Source organism: Sphaeramia orbicularis, chromosome 16 (genome assembly GCF_902148855.1).
Source record: "Sphaeramia orbicularis chromosome 16, fSphaOr1.1, whole genome shotgun sequence".
Classification (NCBI taxonomy): Eukaryota; Metazoa; Chordata; class Actinopteri; order Kurtiformes; family Apogonidae; genus Sphaeramia; species Sphaeramia orbicularis.
The window spans coordinates 35,752,858-35,776,206 of record NC_043972.1 but is presented as its reverse complement, the minus strand read 5'-3'; the positions used below and the strand labels follow the sequence as shown (position 1 = coordinate 35,776,206).

At 37.5% G+C, this 23,349-nt stretch overlaps 2 protein-coding genes across 5 annotated transcripts; one reads left to right on the top strand and one right to left on the bottom strand.

Annotated features, from left to right (window-relative positions):
- The first annotated feature begins 1,310 nt into the window (after nt 1-1,310).
- Nucleotides 1,311-16,861, top strand: rundc3b (RUN domain containing 3b). Of its 3 annotated transcripts, none has more exons than XM_030158531.1 (11): nt 1,311-1,546; nt 7,848-7,963; nt 9,766-9,899; nt 10,484-10,569; nt 10,721-10,810; nt 12,110-12,190; nt 12,337-12,511; nt 12,849-13,006; nt 13,764-13,877; nt 15,576-15,697; nt 15,776-16,861. In XM_030158531.1, exons 1-11 carry the CDS (start codon nt 1,452-1,454, stop codon nt 15,919-15,921), a joined length of 1,317 nt encoding a protein of 438 aa, XP_030014391.1. In that variant the 5' UTR covers nt 1,311-1,451; the 3' UTR covers nt 15,922-16,861. The 3 variants fall into 3 exon arrangements, with proteins under 3 accessions (XP_030014391.1, XP_030014389.1, XP_030014390.1); XM_030158530.1 differs by having other exon boundaries at nt 1,312-1,546; nt 13,731-13,877; XM_030158529.1 differs by having other exon boundaries at nt 13,731-13,877; nt 15,576-16,861.
- A 160-nt stretch (nt 16,862-17,021) lies between these two features.
- Nucleotides 17,022-23,349, bottom strand: slc25a40 (solute carrier family 25 member 40). Of its 2 annotated transcripts, none has more exons than XM_030158532.1 (10): nt 23,218-23,349; nt 22,889-22,993; nt 21,820-21,879; nt 21,630-21,736; nt 21,383-21,450; nt 20,356-20,480; nt 19,602-19,885; nt 19,445-19,526; nt 17,849-17,929; nt 17,022-17,742 (listed from the first exon to the last, which is right to left on the bottom strand). In XM_030158532.1, exons 2-10 carry the CDS (start codon nt 22,986-22,988, stop codon nt 17,612-17,614), a joined length of 1,038 nt encoding a protein of 345 aa, XP_030014392.1. In that variant the 5' UTR covers nt 22,989-22,993; nt 23,218-23,349; the 3' UTR covers nt 17,022-17,611. The 2 variants fall into 2 exon arrangements, with proteins under 2 accessions (XP_030014392.1, XP_030014393.1); XM_030158533.1 differs by having other exon boundaries at nt 22,889-22,989; nt 23,218-23,345.

Here is a 23,349-nt window from a genome sequence, read left to right as displayed (position 1 = left end):
ATATACATATATATACATACATATATATATATATATATATATATATATATATATATATATATATATATATATATATATATATATATATATAAACAAAAACCCTAATACATCACATTCAAACTGGCAATAGTATCCTGGATACTATTGAACATTTATTAGTTTTGAGCAGACCTGAAGTGGTTTTAGAAATTTATGCAGAAAAAAAGCAGAAAAAAATATAGATTTTTTTTTTTTAAATATTATTTTTTCTGCATTCTGCATTTACATTTTTGTGTCATAGGTCTCTAGAGGTGGTAAATCAGAAGGGTCTATAAGGGTTAAGAAAGCAAAAACACACAAAAAAGGACTTGTTTTCCAAACTGACCTTTCAGGTACAAGTGAATTTACAAGTAACAGATTTTAGTTCATTGCATTAAACATTTAGTAATTTTGAGTTGAGGTAGTTTTGGAAATTCATGCAGGGGAAAAAAGCAGAAAAAGGGTTATTTGATGATTTTACAGCAGTTTTTTGTGCATGTACATTTTTGACTTTTTAGAGGGTAACTTAAAGGGGCCATATTTTGCTAAACCCACTTTTATTAGTCTTTGATACATTTATTTGTGTATTTGGGGACCCAAATAGTTCAAAAAGTTTGAATTTGAACCCTCCAGGTGCTGCAAAACTATCTTTATATTCATTTTGGCAAAAATCAAGTGGATTTCTATAAGCCGTTTTAATTCCTACTTAATTTATTACATAACTAGTTATGCCACCACATTTGCACATATTAGGTCAAGACTTCCAATGAACATTTCTTTGAGTATGAAGATACCAGAGCCTTATATATAAGATATATCTTTATATGGCTCTGGGAGAAATGGGACAGAGCAGCAGGGTCACCAGCCTGGAGGGGGTGGGGTGTGAGGGTAGTCATTTGCATTTAAAGGGCCAGCGCTCAAAACGACCTTTCTGGTGTCATTACTCAGAAATAGGGTTGAAGATGGACCTGTGGGGTTGAATTAATGAAGAATTCAGACCCAAACATAGCATTTACAGTTTATGTAGACCACAGGGAAATGTTTGAAAATACATGATTCCATTTAAATAGGCAAAATATGACCCCTCAAGAAAAACATATAATATAATATAATATAATATAATATAATATAATATAATATAATATAATATAATATAATATAATATAATATAATATAATATAATATAATAAGTCTGGGGTCTTTTATTTTGAAGCCTGGACCACATGAGTCATTACTGTCGGTCTTGACGCAGGTCTGGCTCCAGCCCCTCCCTTCTCCTTCCCTGGGTTTGTGGTCGCTCCGGGGTGGCGGAGGCAGCTGGTCCCGGTCCTGCCCTGGTGCTGCAGAGGGAGCGGAACGGGGATCGGGGATCTGGGGTCCGGGAGCGGGGACTGCGCACCGCCTCCGGCCGGAGGCACCGACTCGAGCCGGGGATGGCGTCTCTCGGTGTGGGGATGCATCTGATCCGTAAGCGGGTAGCGGGCAGGAGCGCAGCCGTGGAGAGGAGGAACCTGCTCACGGTGTGCAGGTGGGGATTCCTCTGTAGCCTGGTGTTCACTGTGTATGTGCAAGGAGGAGCAAACGGCGCATGCATCTCTGTGGTCATTGATAAATTGTTGGGGGTTAGATGCAGTGGGAGCAGGACCCCAATCCCTGCCTCCCTTTGAATTAATATATTTATTTATGGAAATATCACATGGCAGAAAAGAAAGTCATTCCATATGTTTGGGAGAAGATAGAAAATAGATCAATTGTAGTTTGTGTCATCATCACCATCATGTTCATCATCATCCTCATCATTAGACACACAACCAGACTCCACATGCAAACATTAACAATTCATGCAGTCATAGTTCAGCTCATCTTATGTCACTGAAAGCACTGTAGATATTCAAGAACATACAAATACTCAGAGTAGTTACATATCCATTTATTGTTTTATTCACTCACCATAACTCCATCCATGTTTTGGCTACCACAAAATTATTCTCATACTTTTTTCACATAGTAAATTTTCATTCTTCTAAAGCAGTGGTAAAATTTCAGACCACTGAGCAAAAGCACCAAAGTATGATTCAAAATGTTAATCAGAAGTGCAAAACTATTATATTTAAGGAACCAAATGTAAAAGAACAGAATGTCTCATTGTATTATTGATGCATTCAGGTGTTCACCTTCATTGTTGCAGCTGTTAATGTTAGAGCTAAGTTCAATCACAGTATGTGCTGTTGTACGTTCATATATAATAATACAGTACAACTGATGTGTTGATTTTGGTTTATATTGATATTATGAATCTGCAAAGTAACTGCCATCATATGAATGTAGTGGAATTAAAGTCATATTTGCCTCTGAGATGCAGTGGAATAAAATGTACCCTGAAGAATAGGTCTTAAATGTGCTTATTCTGGTCTAATAAAAAGCCCCACATTGTTTGATATTCTCCACAGTGGTACAGACAGACAGGCAGACAGGCAGGCAGGCAGGCAGGCAGGCAGGCAGGCAGGCAGACAGACAGGCAGGCAGGCAGACAGACAGACAGACAGACAGACAGATGCTGAGGTGTGCAGACTTGTGTCATCTGCTTGCTTCCCTTCCCTTAGTGTGTTAAAGTGTAATGTACTCTGCTCTGATATTGATTTGTGGTCCTCTTTGTGCTGCTGGCTGATGTCCGTTACTAACTGACAGTCCCCGTGGTGTGTTTAAGGCACAAGAGCTCAGAGAGAAGGACATTAAGAAGGTTCAGGTTTATTTTGGTGAACAGTTCGTCCTTTCTGGGTCGACTCTGGGAGACTACACAAAAGAAAACCATTACTCTCAGACTTCAGAAGGCTCAGGTGTGACTGTGCTCAGCGTGTCGTCCTCTTTTAACGTTACCTCAAAGCACAGAGATGTAAGAATATCACGAACAGGTGCTTGTGCTGACCAGGCTGATCCTGAAGTCCTTCTGCCTCCGCACCAGCCATCGACAGGCTGATTGGCATGAGCGGAGGAGGCGAAGAGTGAGACGAGTGATCGCATGCTGGCAATATTAAAGCAGAGGGGATGAAGTGTTCCAAAGAGTAAATAGAAAAGAGTCAGCTTCTGTTTGTAAAAGACTAGTTCATGTAATATCTTGAGGTTTAAGGCTGGGATTGAAGTCAGTCATCAAGGCAAGGCAAGTTTATTTGTATAGCACTATTCATACACAGGGTAACTCAAAGTGCTTTACAAAGGCATAAAAAAAAAATCACAGAAAAAAGCAAGACATTGAAATTATATCAAAATGAAAAAAGGGGAAAAAGGTATTAAAATCATCAGAGATAAACCGTGATTTTAATTTTATCAGACTATAAGTACTTTGCACAAGTTGCACCCTCAAAAATACATCTACTTGTCTTTCTTCATTTGTATTTTAACATCAGTAAGGAAGATCAAAAATTAGATCACATTAGTTAATTAAAATAGGTGTAAAATGCTCGTCTTATACTGATTTTACTCCAGTTGAAGTATTACTGTACATGGACTTCCAAACTGTACAGGGACAGCGGTTGCACCTTAGCCTTTGCTAGAAACTCCTAATATTTTATATGAAATAAGGACTAATGCACTTGTCCCTAAATAAAGTAATACTTCAGCTCGGGGGAACTATAACTGCACATAAGCTTGCAGTATGTGTGAATTCTTTAAGAGACTCCAACCCATGCTGTGCAGGCAAACATTTGTTCACTGAATGTTTGATGTTTTTTTGTTGTTTACTGTTCTGTTCTGTTCTGTTCTGTGACTGTTGATCTCTACTGGCAGCAAGTGTGAGAGGTAAACTGCTGCTGCCTGACAATTTAGGTTTTGTCAATTTTCTGTGGAATTTTCCATCAGTGTTCACTTTTCTCTGTATTTATAGAGTGTACACGCTCGTGCAAGGGGTCTCTCTTGTTGTAGTTGAAAAGATGACTTTTGGATGATGTCAAACTGCTTGTATAAATGGAGAAAAACAAGAAAGCTAAAAAGACTGTTGAGCAAAGAAATGCAATGAATTTAATGACTCGAGGAGCATGAAGAGAGGAATTTAGTGTCGAAGCAGGGTTTTTCCAGTGTAGACATTTATAAGGCTGTCACCTCCACTTCTTCAGATATGAAATTACTGCCTGTAACAACCACCAGACTTGATGGGTTTTATCTGTTTTTGTAACTGCACTTCTGTTAAGCTGAAGTAGCAACACTGTGTTGTAATCAGCACCAGGAAAGGCACAAAACTGCCAAAGAACTGTTGTATTTATCTGTCAGAAAAATTACAGAACCCCTTTTTTCTTTTGAGATCTCATGTGTCTCTGTAAACTGTAGGCAGGGAGATACCAAGATAATGGTGATAATGTGTGATTGCAGAACTTTAACACTTCTGCAAAGGTGATGAAGTGTTTTTTTTAAACTAATGTAATGTCATACTGTCATAGTGTGTCATTTTCTTCAATTATGTGAAGTTGGGACATTTCCTAACATACAGCAGGTGTATTTTAAGGTTGGGAGGCTTTATAAAATGGAAATACAAACAGAATGCAATGATTTATAAATCTCACAAACTACTTTATTCACAATAGAACATAGAAAATTACCATGCTAAGAAAAAGAAAGGTCATTTAGAATTTGATGGCAGCAACATGTTTCCAAAATGCTGGACTGGGCAACGAAAGGCTGAAAAAAAAAGGATGTACTAAAACCAAACAGCTTGAGGAACATTTATCAGCTACTTTGGTTCATTGGCAACAGTTAGTACCATGAATACATATAAAAAGATCATCTTACAGAGTATCTTATAAACATTTGACATGTTTTGTATATTATATTGTGAATAAAATGTAGAATTATGAGGTTTGCAAATCACTGAAAACTGTTTATATTTTACACGTATAAAATAAAAAACAAAACATTGTATAAAATTATGGAATTGAGGTTGTATTTGAACCTCTATTTAACCCTTAGGGACCCCTGAGGCCATTTTTGTGCATTTTTGTCATTTTTCTTTTTTGGTTTAGTGATCATTATGGCTGTGTTACAACTTATGGCATGTATATCAGCAAGAATGTTTGTTTTTTGACATATTTATTGAATTTAATGTCAGTTACTCTTACAGGTCTATTCTACAGTACATCCTCTGAGGCCAAAAATATACATGCAGAAATGCTATGAAATCATTATATTTGTCAATATTGTGTTCTGCATAAATCTCTTAAACCACTTCAGGTCTACTCAAAGCTACCTTAATCAGTTTAAATCTTTAAAATTACTGAATATTGGTAGCCCTGAGCAGAGCTGAAGGGGTTTAACAGATTTTTGTAGAAAAAAAGCAGGAAAAATATTGATATATGATGATTTATGAGCAGCCTTTTCTGCATGTACATTTTGGGTTCATGGGTCTGTAGAGGGTAGTAAATTAGAGGGGTCCACAAGGGTTAAGAAAACAAAAAGCCCAAAAAAAAACTTGATTTCCAAACTGACTTTTCAGGTTCAAGTGAATTAACAAATGACAGATTTGAGTTTTCATTGCATTTTAGAAAATGCCTCATCTTTTCTGGAGATGGGGTTTGTTTGAATAGAATGGCTAAAACTGAAGACACGGTACACATGCAACCCATGCACATGATCATGAGGCTGCCACCACCATCTCATTCTGATTCAGGAAAAACCCTGAAAAGGCAGCGCATGATTTTCTGAATGAAGCATGACTGACTGACCTATCTGTGTAGCTCAGTCTGTCTTTTTCAGATGCAGTGTGGACTTGCTGCAGGATAAACACAGGTGCCACTAATCACATTAACAATGGCGCTGCTCTTTTCAGTATCTAATTAAAACATGCATAATCCCAGGACCTGCCAAATACAGTTCAACCCTTTGTTCATATGATTATTTACAGCAGGGCTTTTTCTGCTGTGAACACGGTCTTACAGATCCTGATAGTGTTCGCCCACACTGGTGTTGTGGAGATGGGGTTGTGTGTTTCACATGTGAATTCAAGCACCCACGATGAGTGTTTGAGGGGTTTTGGCTCCAAGAACCATGTCGCTAAGTAACTGACATTTCCACGTCATATCGTTCATTCAACAGCAGATGATTTCCACAGCGTTAAATTAACAACAGGAAATCCACTTTGGTATTTTGTCTGTTGCAGCTTTTCCTCATCTTGGACTAGCAGCTGGTTAATTTATGGATATACTTGCACCTAGATAAGGCTCACAGTATAGAAAATAGATGTGGAAAATATGAGCAGTTTGTGTTTTAGGCACTAAGAAGAACCACCATCCTCCTACAAAGGTCTCTTTAACTTTTCAAACTTTAACCGTGATTAAAAACATGGCTCTCACTCGGGTAAATAAGGTGAAATCTATCATTTTTTGCCTGGTTTTATTGGATTCACACTCAGGTGGTCATCCTGCTGCTAGGCAACAAGAGGGGGCGAGAGAGCACGTGTGCAGAGTGAGATCTGAAGTCTGATTACTCAGTTGCACACAATTTGGCACAGACACTGAAATTCACTGCAGCCATTTCCATTAACTCCACTTCCTGCTTAATTAGTTAAAACCAGATTAGGCAGAGGCAGTCATTATGACATGGCTGTCATAGTGGGCAGTAGATGACGACTTATTTAATGTAGTAAGAGCTTCTTCACAGCCTTAGAGGTCACAGTGTTTACTTTCCATCCGGGGTCACTGTTTATTTTCCTTACGTAATAATTGTCAGGTTGGTTAAAGACAATGTGACATGTCATATGTAGACTTAATAATGTTATGGGACCGAATGAGTGTGACAAGGACAATAGTTTCTCTTTGTGTACGAGCAGATTGTTTGTTCATGCAAGAAAAAATCAAGCTTTTCCTTTATTGAAGCATATCTTTATTGCATTTCTATCAAAACAATACAAAGAAGAAAAGAAAAAATATGAAAAAATAAAAGTAACATTAAGATACACATCACCTGAAAAAAAATAAAAATAAAAAAAATAAAACAGGGGAAAGGGACATCCTATTAGTTTAGTTTAGTTCACTGTCATTTTACCTATCTTCTTGTGCAGAATAATTTTCTTGGACATTGTACAAAATGTTCCATATTTTTTAAATCTTGTGAAGATTTTTTTTCCAAAGCAAGAAAATAAGTCATTCCTAGCCATTTTGATATTCCAGGGATGTTTTGCTTGTTCCAGAAATGAGCTACACATCTTTTAGCTTCCAGGAGACAAATACTGAGTAACGAGCTTGTGTTCTTTGAAATTAAAAAACCTTCTGGCTAAATATACAGGATGCATAATTTAAGATTGAGAGACCACTTTACTCAATAACCTGACCTACCAATTCTAAAACTTTCTCCCAAAAACAAAAAGTCCTGAGGACATTCACACCTACAATGAAAATGTGATTCCCTTTAGTGGTTGCATTTAATACACATATTTGGAATACTAAACTTAGAATAATGTAACTTGACAGGAGGAATATATTGTCTAGTTATCCGTTTGTGTAGTAATAACTGAACTAAGGAATTAAACTCCAACCTAATCCTTCTCTGATATACCTTCCTCTATGCTTGTAGTTATGTTCTTTATGTGATAATTCTACAGTTTTACCTTCAAACTGTCGATATAGTGCAAATATCAGACCATTACCTTCTACAGTCTAGACAGTTTTCAGGCGGATAAAGGAGAAAGTTTCATAGCAGGTTTGATAATCTCAAATAATATTTATTTATGTGTGTGAAGATTGTTTGTCTGTTCGTGCAATAAAAAGTAAATAATTTCTACCATTATTTTTTATTTGCAGCTTCTCTGAAAGCATAATAGACTCAGGTGTGTGTGTCTTTGTCTCCAGGTTTTCAGTGAAGACTCTACTGGATCGCTCCTGTTTTGAGACAATAGATGACTCATCTCCAGAGTTTATTAACTTCGTTTCCATCCTGGAGCATATCCTCAGCCATCGACTCAAAGGTATTAAAAATAAAACACATGATTTACTTCTCTTATACAACACACACATATACAGAACATGCAGCATAAAAACTTAAGCTCCAGACATTAGTTTTAGATCTTTTTTTTTTTTTATGGGAGAGATTGACAGGAAGCATAGAAAAGGAGGAAGTGATAAAAAAAAGGGGGGGGCAAAGTGGTTATATGTGGTTTAGACTGCTAACCCAACTGGAGTCACTGCAAATTTGAATGTGAAAATGTAATGACTCATCAGCCTAAAAATCCTCTTTTGGCTCCACAGTGCAGCTCATTTCCACATCTTCAGATTTTCTGCCCTGATAAAGAACAAATTAGTTAATGAAGTAGTTAATTAGTGAATGTTCAATAGACTAGAAGCTATTTGTGCCATTTCTCTTTAACAAAAATCTTCAAGAATTCAGTTGTTTCCCGCTGTCATTGTGCATAAGGTCTGTTCTGTAAAACTCAGCAGTATTAATAACGTCGACTCGTTCCTCAGCTAAAATTTTTAATAAATGGCACTCTTTTTCTGGATTACTTTCAATCTTTATGAACACTGCCTTCAGATTGATCTCTCACACCACCACCCTACTCTCTATTTTGTGTTTTTTTTTAGGTGTTTTTTGTCTTAATTCATTCTGTCTACCAATTATTTTCGCGTTTGATACATCTATGTAATGCCTAATATTTTAAAGTAGGCACATTTATCGACAAGCTATGTCTGTTTTTCATTTTATTTATTTATTTTTTATTCTCTCTTTTCTGTTAGCTCTCTATATCACAGACTTGTTACTGTTTGCAATTAATTTATTTTCAACTGCACAGAGACTTTGTTCTAATGTTCTTTTTCCTGCTGTTGCCCCTTCTCAGAAGGCCTTGGGGTTGGTTTGGGGATGGGGGAAAGATTATATAAAAGGCAATGTATAATGTATGCACTGCAATTCAACTTCTTTTATGTACTGTTACATTGCTCAAGAAAGATAAAAAAAAAAAAAAAAAGATTTTCACTGACACCCCCACCCCCACCAAAAATTAATTAAATAAATAAATAAATAAATAAATAAATACATATATATATACATATATATATATATATATATATATATATATATATATATATATATATATATATATATATATATATACACACACACACACACACACAGGGTGGGGAAGCAAAATTTACAATGAACATTTAGTTGTTTTTTCTCAGCAGGCACTACGTCAGTTGTTTTGAAACCAAACATATATTGATGTCCTAATCATACCTAACACTATTATCCATACCTTTTCAGAAACTTTTGCCCATATGAGTAATCAGAAAAGCAAACGTCAAAGAGTGTGTGATTTGCTGAATGCACTCGTCACACCAAAGGAGATTTCAAAAATAGTTGGAGTGTCCATAAAGACTGTTTATAATGGAAAGAAGAGAATGACTATGAGCAAAACTATTACGAGAAAGTCTGGAAGATACTATTAAAGAAGAATGGGAGAAGTTGTCACCCAAATATTTGAGGAACACTTGTGCAAGTTTCAGGAAGCGTGTGAAGGCAGTTATTGAGAAAGAAGGAGGACACATAGAATAAAAACATTTTCTATTATATAAATTTTCTTGTGGCAAATAAATTCTCATGACTTTCAATAAACTAATTGGTCATACACTGTCTTTCAATCCCTGCCTCAAAATATTGTAAATTTTGCTTCCCCACCCTGTATATATATATATATATATATATATATATATATATATATATATATATATAATGTTGACTCGTGTGTACACCTCTGTGCTTGTGTTTCCTTAGGTCAGACCACATGGTTTGGTTATGAGAGTCCTCGTAGTTTCTGGGATTACATAAAAGCTGCCTGCAGTAAAGTCCCTCATAACTGTATCCGCAGCATCGAGAGCATGGAAAATGTGCGATCATCAAGAGCGAAGGTGAGCCTTGAAACATCAAGATCTAATCAATAACCTATTAGGTTTAATTTCCTGCGCCTGGAGGGAAGAAAAGAAGCTGAATCTTCACATCTTCTCAGTAGTAAGATGCTGCATCCAGCTGCATCTGGAAAAAAGGATGAAACTATTTGCGACAGATCTACTGCGCTTTGAGTCCAAAAGTACTGATTTACAGCAGGCATGAAGCAGAGTCAGGGGTTTGTGAGTCTGGCCTCATTTGTGTAATCCCCTTAAGTAAGAACCAAGAAAATAAAAAGATCTTACGAACACACGTGCAAAAAATGTGACTCAGTCCTACCCTGTGGGCATGAGAGTGAGCAAACAACAGGAGCTAAATTTACTCCCACATGGCTTTAGGTGAAAGCAAAACAAATACATAAACTCAGTTTTCTGGGAGTCTGAAAAAGCATCTCAATTACCAGGAAAGGTTTGCATGGCTTCTCCATGACCCTCCACTGAGGCCTTTATGCTACTTAAAGCCCCTCTGCAGCTCAGTAGATTGTGTTACTGGTGCTTTGTTCAGAAGAGCTTTTAGTAATAGATATGTTGTGTTTCTGTCTCTGCAGGGGAGAGCGTGGGTCCGAGTGGTCCTGATGGAGAAACGACTGTCAGAATACATCTCATCTGCACTGAGGGACTTCAAAACCACCAGGTCTACACTCAGTTTTTACAATAATAGATCCTATGTCCCCACATTGATAACACAATCCTCTTCCAGCCTCTCACTTTTCTTTTTCTCCCATTTAATTGACTGGAGTGTGAGCTGAATAAATACACATAATGATTCAATGTGTTGTCTGTAGGAGGTTTTTTGAGGATGGGGCGATCATGCTGGGGGAAGAAGCGGGGCTGTTAGCCGACACACTCATCGGACTCAACACCATCGACTTCAGGTACGATGTCCTTCTGCCTTTAAGTCCTACTTTCTCTCCTCGTTTGCCGTCCATCTGTAGCTTTCTTTGGATGAATTACGTTTTTGGCAATGCGTCGTTGAATTACTTAATGTAGAAGCTGATCTAAAAAGCTTTCATCTTAATTGAGCTGCAAAAGAAAATAAGACGAAGCTGAAAATACATTACAGATGAAGTCGTATCTAATTAAAGAGCTGGATAAAACTGGACATCAAAATACAGTAGTTCACCTCAACAATCTGTGAGTAATGACACATTATTTTATTTTGTCAAAATGTCTTTTAGGACATTGACTTCATTAAATAACATTATACTGAGTGGTATATGACAGTTTAATGTTTTTTTGAGAAAAGTAAGACCAGAAGGACAACAAGCAAGATGCGTCACCTGCAAATTATTATTGGAGAAAGCTCCAAAAATATGTGAATAAAGAAATAAACTTCATTAATACAAATAAATAGCCATCCATTGCAGTAAACCCTCCTGTAATGTTTGGGTGAAATCTGACGTGTTTTAAAGTTTTAATGTGTCAAAAACACCATTAATTAAAAAAAAAAAAAAAAGAAAGAATCAAAAACAGGCTTTGTTACATCTACAACAGCCTACTGAAATAAAACACATTTTGGTAATTTTTTTTGTTGACCTAACAGTAATTATAGTTTGATTATAGCAGAGAAATACAAAGTCAATTTTGCCAAACCTTCATATATATAAAAAATTACAACAAAATAAAAGAAAAAAACAGGTTTGTATACTTTGAGGAATGAGACAATTACCTTAAAAGAATTTGTATGTTCCAAGTTAAATGTAAAATGCGTAAAATATCTAACTTACCTAACAGTTAATACTTGTAAATGAATTCAGACATTGGGCGTATTTTACAATAAACCCCTTTTAAACACAGTAGGAGGACTTGTGAAAGAAAGTGAAAAGATATTTGCTAAAAATTAAAAAAAAACTGTCTCAATAATGACGGTATTGTCCTGCCAAACTTCTCCAAATCATAACTATTATGATTTTATTCCAGGATGTCAGCAGTATTTCTTTTGAGCAATAAATTATTTGCAATATATTGTACTGTGAACTGAAGTTAAAATCACAAAGTGCTGTAAAGAGGATAAATATGTGTATTTTGATCAATAATATACCGAGAGGAACTTAAAGACATTAGAATTCACAAATGTAGATGTAAGGATGTGTATGCCATAGACCTTTTTTTCTTCCATCTCATACATTTACCAGGAGAATGTTTTGATTTTCCATCCTGGCGTCTCTTTTCAGCTTCTGTTTGAAAGGGGAGGGTCTGGATGGCAGCTGCCCCGCCGTCATTGACTACACGCCTTATCTGAAGTTCGTCCAGAAGTATGTCAGCTTGAATGACACACACACACACACATGTGCACGCACGCGCACACACACACACACACACACACACGCACACACACCCACACCGTTTATCAGTTTAATGCACTAACATATGACAGAGCACTTCCTGGTTTCCTGTGCAGTGCAGACAGTATCAGCAGTGATGAGGAAGAGATGAGGACTCTGGGGAGCAGCGGCAGTGAGAGCAGCACACCTGATAAAACAGCCACGGCTGCCTCCATCTTCACTGAGCAGAGCAACCTGGTCAGCAAGTGCAAACGGTTTGAGCAGAAGTATCGCATGGCTCTGGAACAAAAGGTAGAGGCTGAGTTGAAAATGGCTCCAATGAGCGGGATGATAATGCATGCTGGTGTGACATTTTACTTGATGCCTGCATCATTATGAGAGGCTAGAATTGTGAAATGCCAGGAGGATAGATGAATTTTGGCTCCAACACACACAAAGCTTCTGGCATATAAATGACGGAGTGTGTTTTTCATCTTTGTGGCTTCAGGATGATGAAGCTGCCACAGTCTCCGCTCTGCAGTTATTTTGTTTGCATTCAACTCCAATAAAGACTTCAGATGTGGGTACATAAAGAGGTGTCTCTCGGAGCTAAACAAACAAACGGAGTGTATCTTTGTGTGTTTGTCAGGGTTACCTGGAAGAGCTGGTCCGTCTCCGAGAAGCCCAGCTGTCAGAGGCTGTGTCTCATAACAAAGCTCTTCAGCAGAGCTTAGCAGACACACACCTGTCCCACACACTGGAGAAAGAGCAGCTCGAGTACATCATACTGGAACTACAGGACCAGCTGTGAGTTTGTGTGTTTGTGTGTCTGTGAGTGCATGTGAGGCTGCTGATGATTCCGCTACTTCTTGAGTTAAAAAAAAGAAAAGGAAATATACAATTTTTTGCATAGTATATTTCCTTTTTTTTACTCAAGCCATACTTTTTTTTTTTTTTTACAAGCGCATCAGAATTTCATTGTGTTTCTTCTGTGTAAACAACAATAATCGAATCTTGAATGATTCTGTCGGATGTATTATGCAGCACATCCAGCTGAGAATCTGACATTCGGGACACAGCAAGAAGCCTTGAGGTGGCTTGAGATTGTTTTTATCATTTGTGTAGTGTTGAATCAATTACAGTCAGCGCTGCCCCCTGGCCAACAGGAACAGCCACGTCAGCATGTTGTGTCTTTTAATCCCTTTCACTGCTGGAGCAACAATTAATTATAGGCAACAGAATCTCTGTAGTGGATTTGCATCACAATCTCTGGGAATGAGGCTGCAGTCTCAATCCTGTGTCAGTGGATGCTTTTGGGAAGCCAACAATCTCAGTCCAATCACACAAACTCTAACTGGCATTACAGATTTGATACAGGCGTCTAAAGACAACGTCCGGATTTTTTCAAGGGAGCGCTTTTATTTACGTTTCTGCTTTTTTGCACATGTTGTGTACGTTGCTTAGGATGTATTTGAGAGGAATGAATTGGCTCAAAACCAGTCTCAACATTGGATATTGTGTTTATCTTCAGGACAGTGCTGAAGAACAATGATTTGCGTTCCAGACAAGAGCTGACGACTCATCTGACCAATCAGTGGCCGTCTCCTGACGCCTTGGATGCGAACGCTGTTGCCTTGGACACACTGCTGTACAGGAAGAGCACAGGACAGTGGGAGGAGTATGTAGCTGGTGTCTTACTCTTGACTTCACTATTAAATTTTTTCCATAAAGGTAACATTCAATAAATAATATATTTTGCATTTTTATGATTAGAACATACAGTACTATGCAAAAGTCAAAGGTTTAAAAAGTTATAATGACCACACATATGCATTTCTCAGTCTCTGTATTAAGATACAATTTATATCATCTATATACGTGAAGTATGTACAGCAGGAAAAACAAAGGTTTCAGGGAAAAACAACTTTTACAAACCAAAGTGGTCGTATTTAGTGTGACCTCCCTTTGTACTTAACACGTCTTTAACTCTTTTGTTTAGACATTCATTTTCTGATGTTTTATACCAGGTTTCATTCAACTCATGTCAGATGTTTCTGTTTGTGCTGCTTCTTGTCATGGGGTCATGTCCCATTTAGTTCAGTTTTTGCGTGTCTGTTAAATATGCATGCTCATTTCAACCCTGCAAAAACAGCAAAGCTTAAGATGTCTGTGTAGGTTCTCATTTGCCCGGGTCATCATTCTTCTTGGTAGCTGTTCTCGGTTCAACTGGACTGGTTTAGCTCTTTTTGAAAAGGTTTCGTGAGATGAAACATTTTCAAAAAGCGCTGAACTAGTCCAGTTGAACCAAGAACAGCTACCAAGAACGAAGCTAAAGGTGGCCTAAGACTTTTACACAGTACTGTGTGTCATTTTGTCACTGTATCTGTGACATTTCAGTCTTTCAGCGGATGTTTTATAAATGTTTTGTTCCATCTTAAAATGAATTGCATCAGTCAGTGCAGAACTATTCATATTGTTTACATATGTGAAAAAACCGCAGAACAAGTATAAGTCATATTAAAAAAATGTACTTGAAGTATGAAAAGTGGAAGTAGTCATTAGAGTAAAATTGTCCGTGTCAGTATTCTACTATGACATCTTTGGATTACTGTTGATTCTACATTAATGTATATGTTGCCTTTTCTCTAACATTATTATACTGTATGGTTGTAGCATTGCTGATTTCATGAGTTCAGGAAAAACAAGCCTGTTTTCAGCTTTGTGACAATGCATTTTCTTGATAATCCATGTTGGGTTTAAAGACTTTATGCATTTTAAGAAGAAGGACAATTTCAAAAGGATTCCATATATGAACACTACATCATTCAGTGTATGGCAAACATTAAAAATCAACTCATCTACAGATATGTTTCCACTGGATAAAATAGCATCAGCAGCAGATCAATGAAGTCCTGGATGGACAGAGGTGGGGCCTCCACGGATCAGATTCATTAATTGGATGGTCTACTGTCCTGAGATCGGGATGTCCCTCCTTAGTTCATTTTTGGTTGGTACTGACCACTGCGGACCAGGAACATCCATCTACACCTGCAGTTGTGGAGATGGTCTGATCCAGTTATCACTGTTACAAAATGGACTGGCTCAAAGTCACTCAGTTCCTTACGTTGCTCATTTTGCTGCTTCTCACACATCAGCTTCGAAGATTAAATGATCAGTTGTTGCCTAATATATCCAATTGTAATGAAATAATCAATATTATGACCACTTCTCCTGTCTGTGGTCATAAGGTCATGGCTGACTGGGTTTTCAAATGGAGGCTAGTAAAGTACTTGAGTAAAAGTTGAAATCCTCCACTGGTGTCTGCAGTACTTCCAGTATGTGTGTGATTCACTGAGCTTCTGTTTTCACTTTGCAGGAAGAGTTTCCACAGTCTGGAGCAGCTGTCAGCAGACATGAGCCTCTCCCAGACTTCACCAGAACCATTACACACTCAAAGTCTGGAGGCCAGGTCCGCCGGCACACAGTGGCTCCAACGAGGTCTGTTTCTCAAAGTAAGCAGGAATATTTCCTCCAGTTTTACAGATAGAATTAACCCTGTTTTTCTGTCCCCTCCAGGTAAAGAGGAGACTCCATCTCTTCGAGGTCTGTGTGGTTCCCTGACCTCAGTAGCCAGTTACAAGTCTCTGGCCAGCTTGAAGTCTAGCGAGTATTTGGCCAGTCCTGCGACGGAGATCAGCAGTCCAGGTGTCACCCCTTCATAGAGACCAGAGGTCTGGATGCCAGATCAGCACAGGGGCCAGAGAATCCAGGAACCTTCTCAGTATTGGTGATTGATTTAGTTGTTTTTTTTTCTAATGTTCTGTAATGTGGAGCTCAGCGCTTTAACAGGTGTCAGTCAGGTTTACACGCTGATAATCTGGTGTAGCATGTTGAATTGTGTTGCAACTCAGACCAGCTCCATCAAACTGGACTGGAGTCTTTTTACGTTGAATCCTTATGTATTTGATCCATTTGTTTTGTTGGTGTTTATATCTACGGAGCATAATTTCTCTTTTAAATTTGGAATAATCATACAACTATACAGTGTTTGGATGACGCTGATGCATTAATATACCTTCAAGGATTTACAATAAAGTACTTTTTAAATAGACTGCAGATCATATAGGAGTGCAGTAAACTAAATATCATAAGCCTTGGTCAGCATTTCCTGCAGATGAAAAGGTTATTTAAAATGTTTTTTTTAATTTATAATGTACCTGTCTACAAATTTGTGCCATCTCACATTTTGTTCTCAGGTGTAAATGTTCTGCCCCTTTGTCTGTTTTCATCAGTGTTGTGAATAATGCAGTATCATTTTAATTTTTTCTCAGGTAATTCAGTGATGAATATTCAATTCTGAAGATTAATTGAACTTGGCGAGTTCCCTTTAGTCACTAAAATGCAGTCTCACTTTGAGGGACTGTAGCTAATAAAACAATCACCCCAATAAGAATCTGTATTAGGGAGAAATGAGTGCATTTACAGCTAAGGACCATGTGATTTCTATTGCAGATGACAAGCCATGTACCTCAGCATTGAATTCATGACTTTACGGTTTGTCTTTTACTTGTTCTGGCAGTTATTTGCACATACAGCACGTTTTATTGGTATTATTTGCCTTTTCATCTTTCATTTTGAATAAACTCCACTTGCTCAAAGTCAGATTTTATTTCAGACATTTGTGATACAGTTTATATAAAAATCAAGCAACAAACAAAAATCAGATATGTACTGAATATATCAGTCTTCTGACACTTGTGGATTATTTCACACCAGCATGTTGCACCTGTCTCTGACACACACACTGTCTCTCTCTCACACACACACACAGGTTCAAAACACCCTCGGTCAGGGGACACACTGACACACAGGGGAATAAAAGAGAATCATCCCTCATCTCTAATGTGAAGACTTCAGGCACAATACACACCATCCCACAGATACAAACACATGGGACCTTAGAAATAAAATTAACAATAATGCCAATACTGCCACCTGCTGGCTATTAAAATCTGTTATTAAATACTGTATTATGTATAAAATATAGTAGTGAACATAAAACTCAGAAAAATTCTAAACAACATAATTAGAAGTTTCATATAGATTTGTGATTTATATTCCATTTTAGTGCAGAAAAGGGTCAAGCAGGTCTGGTTATGCTGAAGCTGTGTGTGATCATCCACAGTAATGGGTTAATCTGTCACCATGATTACACAAAAACTACAGCCCCAGTTTTCATTAATCTTGAAATGTTGACTGTGGGCCCAAGATGAACCCATAGAATGAGACAGATGCTGGATTTTTTTTTTTTTTTTGCAGCCTTTTCTAACACTTTTTTTTGGCATCATTGGTTTTTCCTTCAGATACAGTCTAATTAGTTGTCACAGTGGAGAGGAAAAAACTAAAACTCCATCAAGTGTTTGTCTGCAGGGGTCTGTGTATCCTCTCCTGGTTGTGTTTACGGAAAAAAGCCTTCCCAAACTCATAAGTGCTAATCATGATTGCGCAGGCTGGTGCCACTTTGATCAGTCTGGGCAGGAAACCTGGTAGAACGACAAAAGATAACAAGAAATGGTCACATGTTGAGAGACTTAACAAAACTCAAACAATTCACATAGGTTTTATAGATGAGCTGCATGAAGTATCCACCTGCAAAAAGTCCACTAAAGCCGTCTTGCATCACAATCCTCTTCATTACGCTGAAGGTGGAGGACGACACTTGATGTGACACTGATTTAAAAAAAAAAAAACAGAAAACCAGTCACATCAAAGTAATTCCATGTAACGACTGAGCTTTTCTATAGTCGAGGTGCAATTCATAGCATCAGTGGCAGATTCTGAAGGTCCAGTGAGTAAAACAATATGGGGTTTAAGGGGATCCAGATGCAGAAATTAAGTATAATATTTGAAACCATGTATTCATTATGGTTTAATCTGAAAATAAGAATCAGTAAATTTATTTTTATTACCTTAGAATGAGTGAGGTTGTTCATATCTACAGAGGATGTCACCTCCACAGTCTACCACGTTTCTACAGTGGCTCAGAACGGACTTGTTTTATTTTATGCACGCCCGTCACCTCACCTTGTATGTTTGATTTGATAAAATAAGATATATTTTATTGATCCCCCAAGGGGGAAATTCAAATGTACAGTAGCACAAGACAATATGCATCAAATACAGTAGAAAAATTAAAAAGATAAAAAATATAAAACTTTGTTCAAGTGACTAAAAATGACAAAAAATACCAATAATGATAATGAATAAAGTAACAAGTGTGCAGTAGGTGACTGATAAGTGTGCAAGTGACAAGTGGACATGAGTTTTTTTTCTCCCCTAAACTAAAAGTAAAGATTGGTCCAACAAAACACTGACTCTAACCTGGGCCTTTCATGTTTATTGTGATATGAGAGGCCAATGAAAGCTCCATTTCATTGGCTGATGAGATGAGTATTTACCTGGTTGTAACCTGAAAGTATACCACTAAATTTCATTAAATATTAAACACAGAGCTATATGGCCAGAAATCTTATCACAGTAAAGACTTTATATGAGGAAACAACAGTAGTTATCACAAGAAATGTCAAATAATTATTGTTTAACGGCAGGTTTAGTTGTGGTTTTAACCTCTTCTTCGTTGTCAGACCATGACAAACACTTGGATGGCATGGTGTTTAGTGGTTAGCACCTCTACCTCAAAGCAAGTTGTTGAGTTTACATGTTTCCTCTGTCATTAAAAACAAGTACATATAGGTTAATTCTCCTGTCTTTTCCCTTGACCAAGGTGTGTGAAGATTTGGAGTTGGTCCCTGAGTGCCTGCAATGGCAGCTAACTGCTCCTAATGTATGCTAATGCTAAGTATTGTGTGTATATAAGGATGAGTAAAATGCAGAGGCTCATGGGGATAATGAAGCTTGTTAACCTTAACCTTTAAAACAGCAGAACACTTCACAAATCTGACATGGTGCCCATAAACTGTAGCGTGCTGGCCATCTTCTTCTTTTTGGGTTAAATAGACTCTACTACTACATACAGTACAAGTTACAAATTGGGCATCTGAGTGTTAGTAATCCATTGTTAGCATAGTCTAAACATTGAAATTATACTGAATTTGTATCAAACATTTGTTATGTTTATAGTAGAAACTTAACTCATGTTATTTCTTAATCATCTGGCTACGATTACACACTGAACTCTTAAAAACACCATTTAAAATGACAAAGGAAACTGGATGCCATAATTACAATTTCTTGCTTGTAGCTCTCCCAGCTCCACCTGCCTTCTTGTTTTGACAACATCAAATGGGAGTGTTACAATGGCCGCAAACTGTAGGAGAAAATATTTGAAAATAAATGAGAGTAAATGCAAATCTTTCTTCATCTCAGAGAATGATGTGCTTACCGAGCCAGAGGAGGCTCCAGATACGAAGGTGATGGCAAATGTTGGCTCCCTGGTGTTATACCGTTCACACAGCCACGCCTTGCCCTTCTCATAGTTGTACCAGTACATGGCTGAGAAGGGCACGTCTCGCAGCAGCGTGGGGCCAAGACCTCGCCACATGGACAGACGACCCTCTGCTTCCACGGCTGAGCGGATACAGTCGGTCAGTTCCCTGTACGTCAGTTTCTGAGACTGCATCTTTGTGCGGATCAGCTCCAGAGGACTGATCACTGTCGCTGAACCCACTGAGAACAGAAAAAGAGAGGTTGATCATTTATATGCAGCACTGAAAACAGCACCAAAAAACAAATAACAACCACAGAGAAAATCAGTCTGTCACTTAAATTTTTTTTTAAAAAAAGCAGTGAATCATTTCATTTCTCTGTCATTGACGTATTTTGATTAATAACATTCATAATGCTATTATTAAAAGATGATATCTCAGCCTAAATTAAAGAGCTAAAATATGAAAAGAAATGAATCTGTGAAATGACACCATCGGCATTACTTCAAAAAAACCTGTCACCACTTTAAAATGATCTCATTATTCGTTCAATTACTCAACGGAAGATTTACATGCATATATTGGATTACATATTCAATGTCCATTTTACAATTTCCAAACATAAGTGACTACAGAAGGCCAACATTATCTGATAAAGAAATATTAAAGCACCAGACTCCACATAAAAAGGGGAGGCCGGTCTTTTCTTACCTCTAGCGATGGCTCCAGCCAGAAGAGGAGCCTCCGATGCCCGGTCGCCCATCTTAACCCTGAGCACCGCACACAGCTGGTCGTAACATGTGAAGTAGATCACTGTAGCAGGGACTGCCATCACCCTGGAGACAGCACATGAGAATAATAAGCAGAAAATAAACTTTACATGACAAGCCCTAAAATTCTAAAATTAAATATAACAATGAATTAAATGATTTATCAACAACATAACAATGTTACCACAAATTTCTATATTATTTGTCCTGTACAGAGATCAGCCATAACATTCTGACCACTAACAGGAGACGCAGCAATATTGATTGTTTTATTACAATGTCACCTTAGCCCATGGTGAAAGTTGTAAACACACACACACACACACACACACACACACACACACATTGAAAACAGAAGATGCAACCAGATAAAAAAAAGACATAACAGACAAAACCAGATGAAAACGCCATAAAAAATTATAAAACATAAAAAGCAGGAGAAAAAATAATGTAAAAGATGCAGAAGACAAAAATAATATAAATGATATAAAAAGCATAACAAAACAGAAACTCACCAGTATTCTTTGATTTGATTTAGTGCTTATTTTGTTAATGTGCCTTAACCACATTAAATCTAAGCAAACAAATTCAGTGCAATCTAATTATTTTTTAAAAAGGAATACAGTGAAACATTCTGTAGTTGAAAATGTAAACAGATTATCCATAACCTTAAAGGCAAAAACGTTATGAAAGTGCATCATTATAAAGATGGAAAGTGTTTTATCACCCAGCTCTGTCACAATAACACTTAAATTGTGTCAGTCTTTATGTTCCAGCCTTTAAGAAAACTTTAGATGGGTTTCTATTAATCAGAACAACTTAAAAATATAAAACCATTACTGAGTGCAGCAGGTAAAGGTTGAATGACTGCTGAACCTCTTTTCTTCCATCACTCAATTTTAAGAGGGGAGTGGGTGTGATGAGTTATAATGAGGGAATGAAACAGACACAAAGGACCTCACACTCACAGGGTTGGAGGGAGGCCACTCCATAACGACTTGATTCCTTCACGGCGGATTATTTTGACAAAGGCATCCTGCACAGATATGGAGGGTTCAGAGAAAGACATGCTGCCAGATATCCTTTATTAATCACAATATGGCTGATCAGCTGTACTTTAAAGATGCAAATCACAATAACTCCAATCAGTCACTAAAAGAAAGCATGAACACACTAAATAGTGAAAAGATAAATGTATTTAACTTGTTTTCTTACCAGTGTTCCACTGAAGTGACCAGGGGCTTTGTACCAAGCTTTGGAGTTGCCATTGTCACACACACATATGTGGTCCATAAGTCCGTTACAGTAGACAAAACACTTTCCTGTGTGATATTGAAAAATGTATAATGTTACTGTATCAGGAGTTTATAAGGCCATATGTAACACAACACCAAGAGATTCAGACCTTTGGGGAAGGGATTCATCTGTGCCTGCAGTCTGATCTTAACAACATCCAAAGGTGTAACTGAAAATAGAACAAACCACAATGAACTTTACGCCTAACAAAGTTACACAGGACAAGTTAATATACAATGAATGTACTAAGAACTTCAACCTTAAAAAAGCACATATATTTGGTGTACCATCGTTTTTTCTTAACATAAAAAATACAATGTTACAATGGAAATCATGTTGTGCAACATAAACAATAACTCACAATTCTAAAGCAGGAAGATACAATACATACACATTACGAATTTCATAACAGTCACTGTTATTTTTTTAATTTTTTTTCTGAGCTTAAATTTCCAGTGAAATTGCTCCTAAATCAGCAGCCTGTTATTTTTGCATATACTGAACCTCTGAGGATCATATCATATTCACCATGGATTCTTATTTATATAAATTGTGGTTTAAAATTTCTCCAAGTTAAAATAAGGACACATGACAGAGAACGGCATCTCAGGTCCTGTCCCACTGGATGTAACTGGAAACAGCCTATCATATCTCTGATAATGCCCTGCATATCCCGTCACATTACTTTATGTGTAATTATCTGTACGCATAACACTTATGAACCTTTTAAACAACAGATTTTTCAACTCTTAAGGTGCTAAACATAATATAGTGTTGGGTATTATTATTATTTTTTGTTAAATGGCAGGTTCTCCTTTAGGTGCTTTAAGTTTCGGGGCTGAAACACTAAGAGTCATTGTTAACGTTATCAGTCACAACTGTGTTTGCCTGGTTTTACACACAAAAATGTCTGCTATTAAAGAGGTCTACTGTAGTGCTTGAGTCTCCCAATAAAAGAACTCAAACTCAGGGTCAATAAACACCAAATGTCACACATTGTTTACAGTGTCAGGCGTTTGGGTGTGAATTTGTGATTGTGGGTTATCTAAATAAAACCTGTTGGTTTGTCTGTGCAACAGTGATATTCAGGTGCATACTCCCAAAATGTGTTCTATATTCTTTTAGTGTCACTGGTGGGTCTATAACATTACAGTGTATGGGGGCAGAGTGGGTCTCACCAAACAGAGATGTGAGGAGGGCTCCGGAGCAGGACGCCACCATCTGTTGGAGTGGAGTAATGCCATCACTGGCAGGAGACGCACGACTTTGACCACTCATACTGCCATCATAAAACAAAAACATACACATACACTTACTCTAATATCAACTCCACGTTTGATAAAATGCTAACATCACATAAACCCGTTTTGCCAAATGCGCTGATCATGGGTTGCAGAATGTTAGCATAATCAGTACTGTATCACGTGTTTCGTAATGTGACTTTTATCTGCTTCACTGTGGCCCTGTTAGCTCATTATTTATCTACTTATTTTAGCTGATGTCCTACCTGTTAAAGCCTGTCCTTCATATACACACACATTCCCCACAGGTACGAGGCCATAGATCCTGATGTAACTTTACTGACAGGAGCTGCCCTCCTGCGTCTTCTTCTTCTTCGGTTTCTTTCGTTTGTTCTTCT

Excerpts from the sequence above, each read along its gene's own strand:
- slc25a40 (XM_030158532.1), bottom strand. The coding sequence starts at position 22,988 with ATGAGTGGTCAAAGTCGTGCGTCTCCTGCCAGTGATGGCATTACTCCA. Across the intron at positions 21,880-22,888 it reads CCTCCTCACATCTCTGTTTG|TTACACCTTTGGATGTTGTT; the intron begins GTGAGACCCACT and ends TTCTATTTTCAG. Across the intron at positions 17,930-19,444 it reads AGAGCTACAAGCAAGAAATT|TGTCACATCAAGTGTCGTCC; the intron begins GTAATTATGGCA and ends TTTTTAAATCAG.
- rundc3b (XM_030158529.1), top strand. The coding sequence starts at position 1,452 with ATGGCGTCTCTCGGTGTGGGGATGCATCTGATCCGTAAGCGGGTAGCG. Across the intron at positions 12,512-12,848 it reads GCATGGCTCTGGAACAAAAG|GGTTACCTGGAAGAGCTGGT; the intron begins GTAGAGGCTGAG and ends TGTGTTTGTCAG. Across the intron at positions 13,878-15,575 it reads AGCACAGGACAGTGGGAGGA|GAAGAGTTTCCACAGTCTGG; the intron begins GTATGTAGCTGG and ends TTCACTTTGCAG.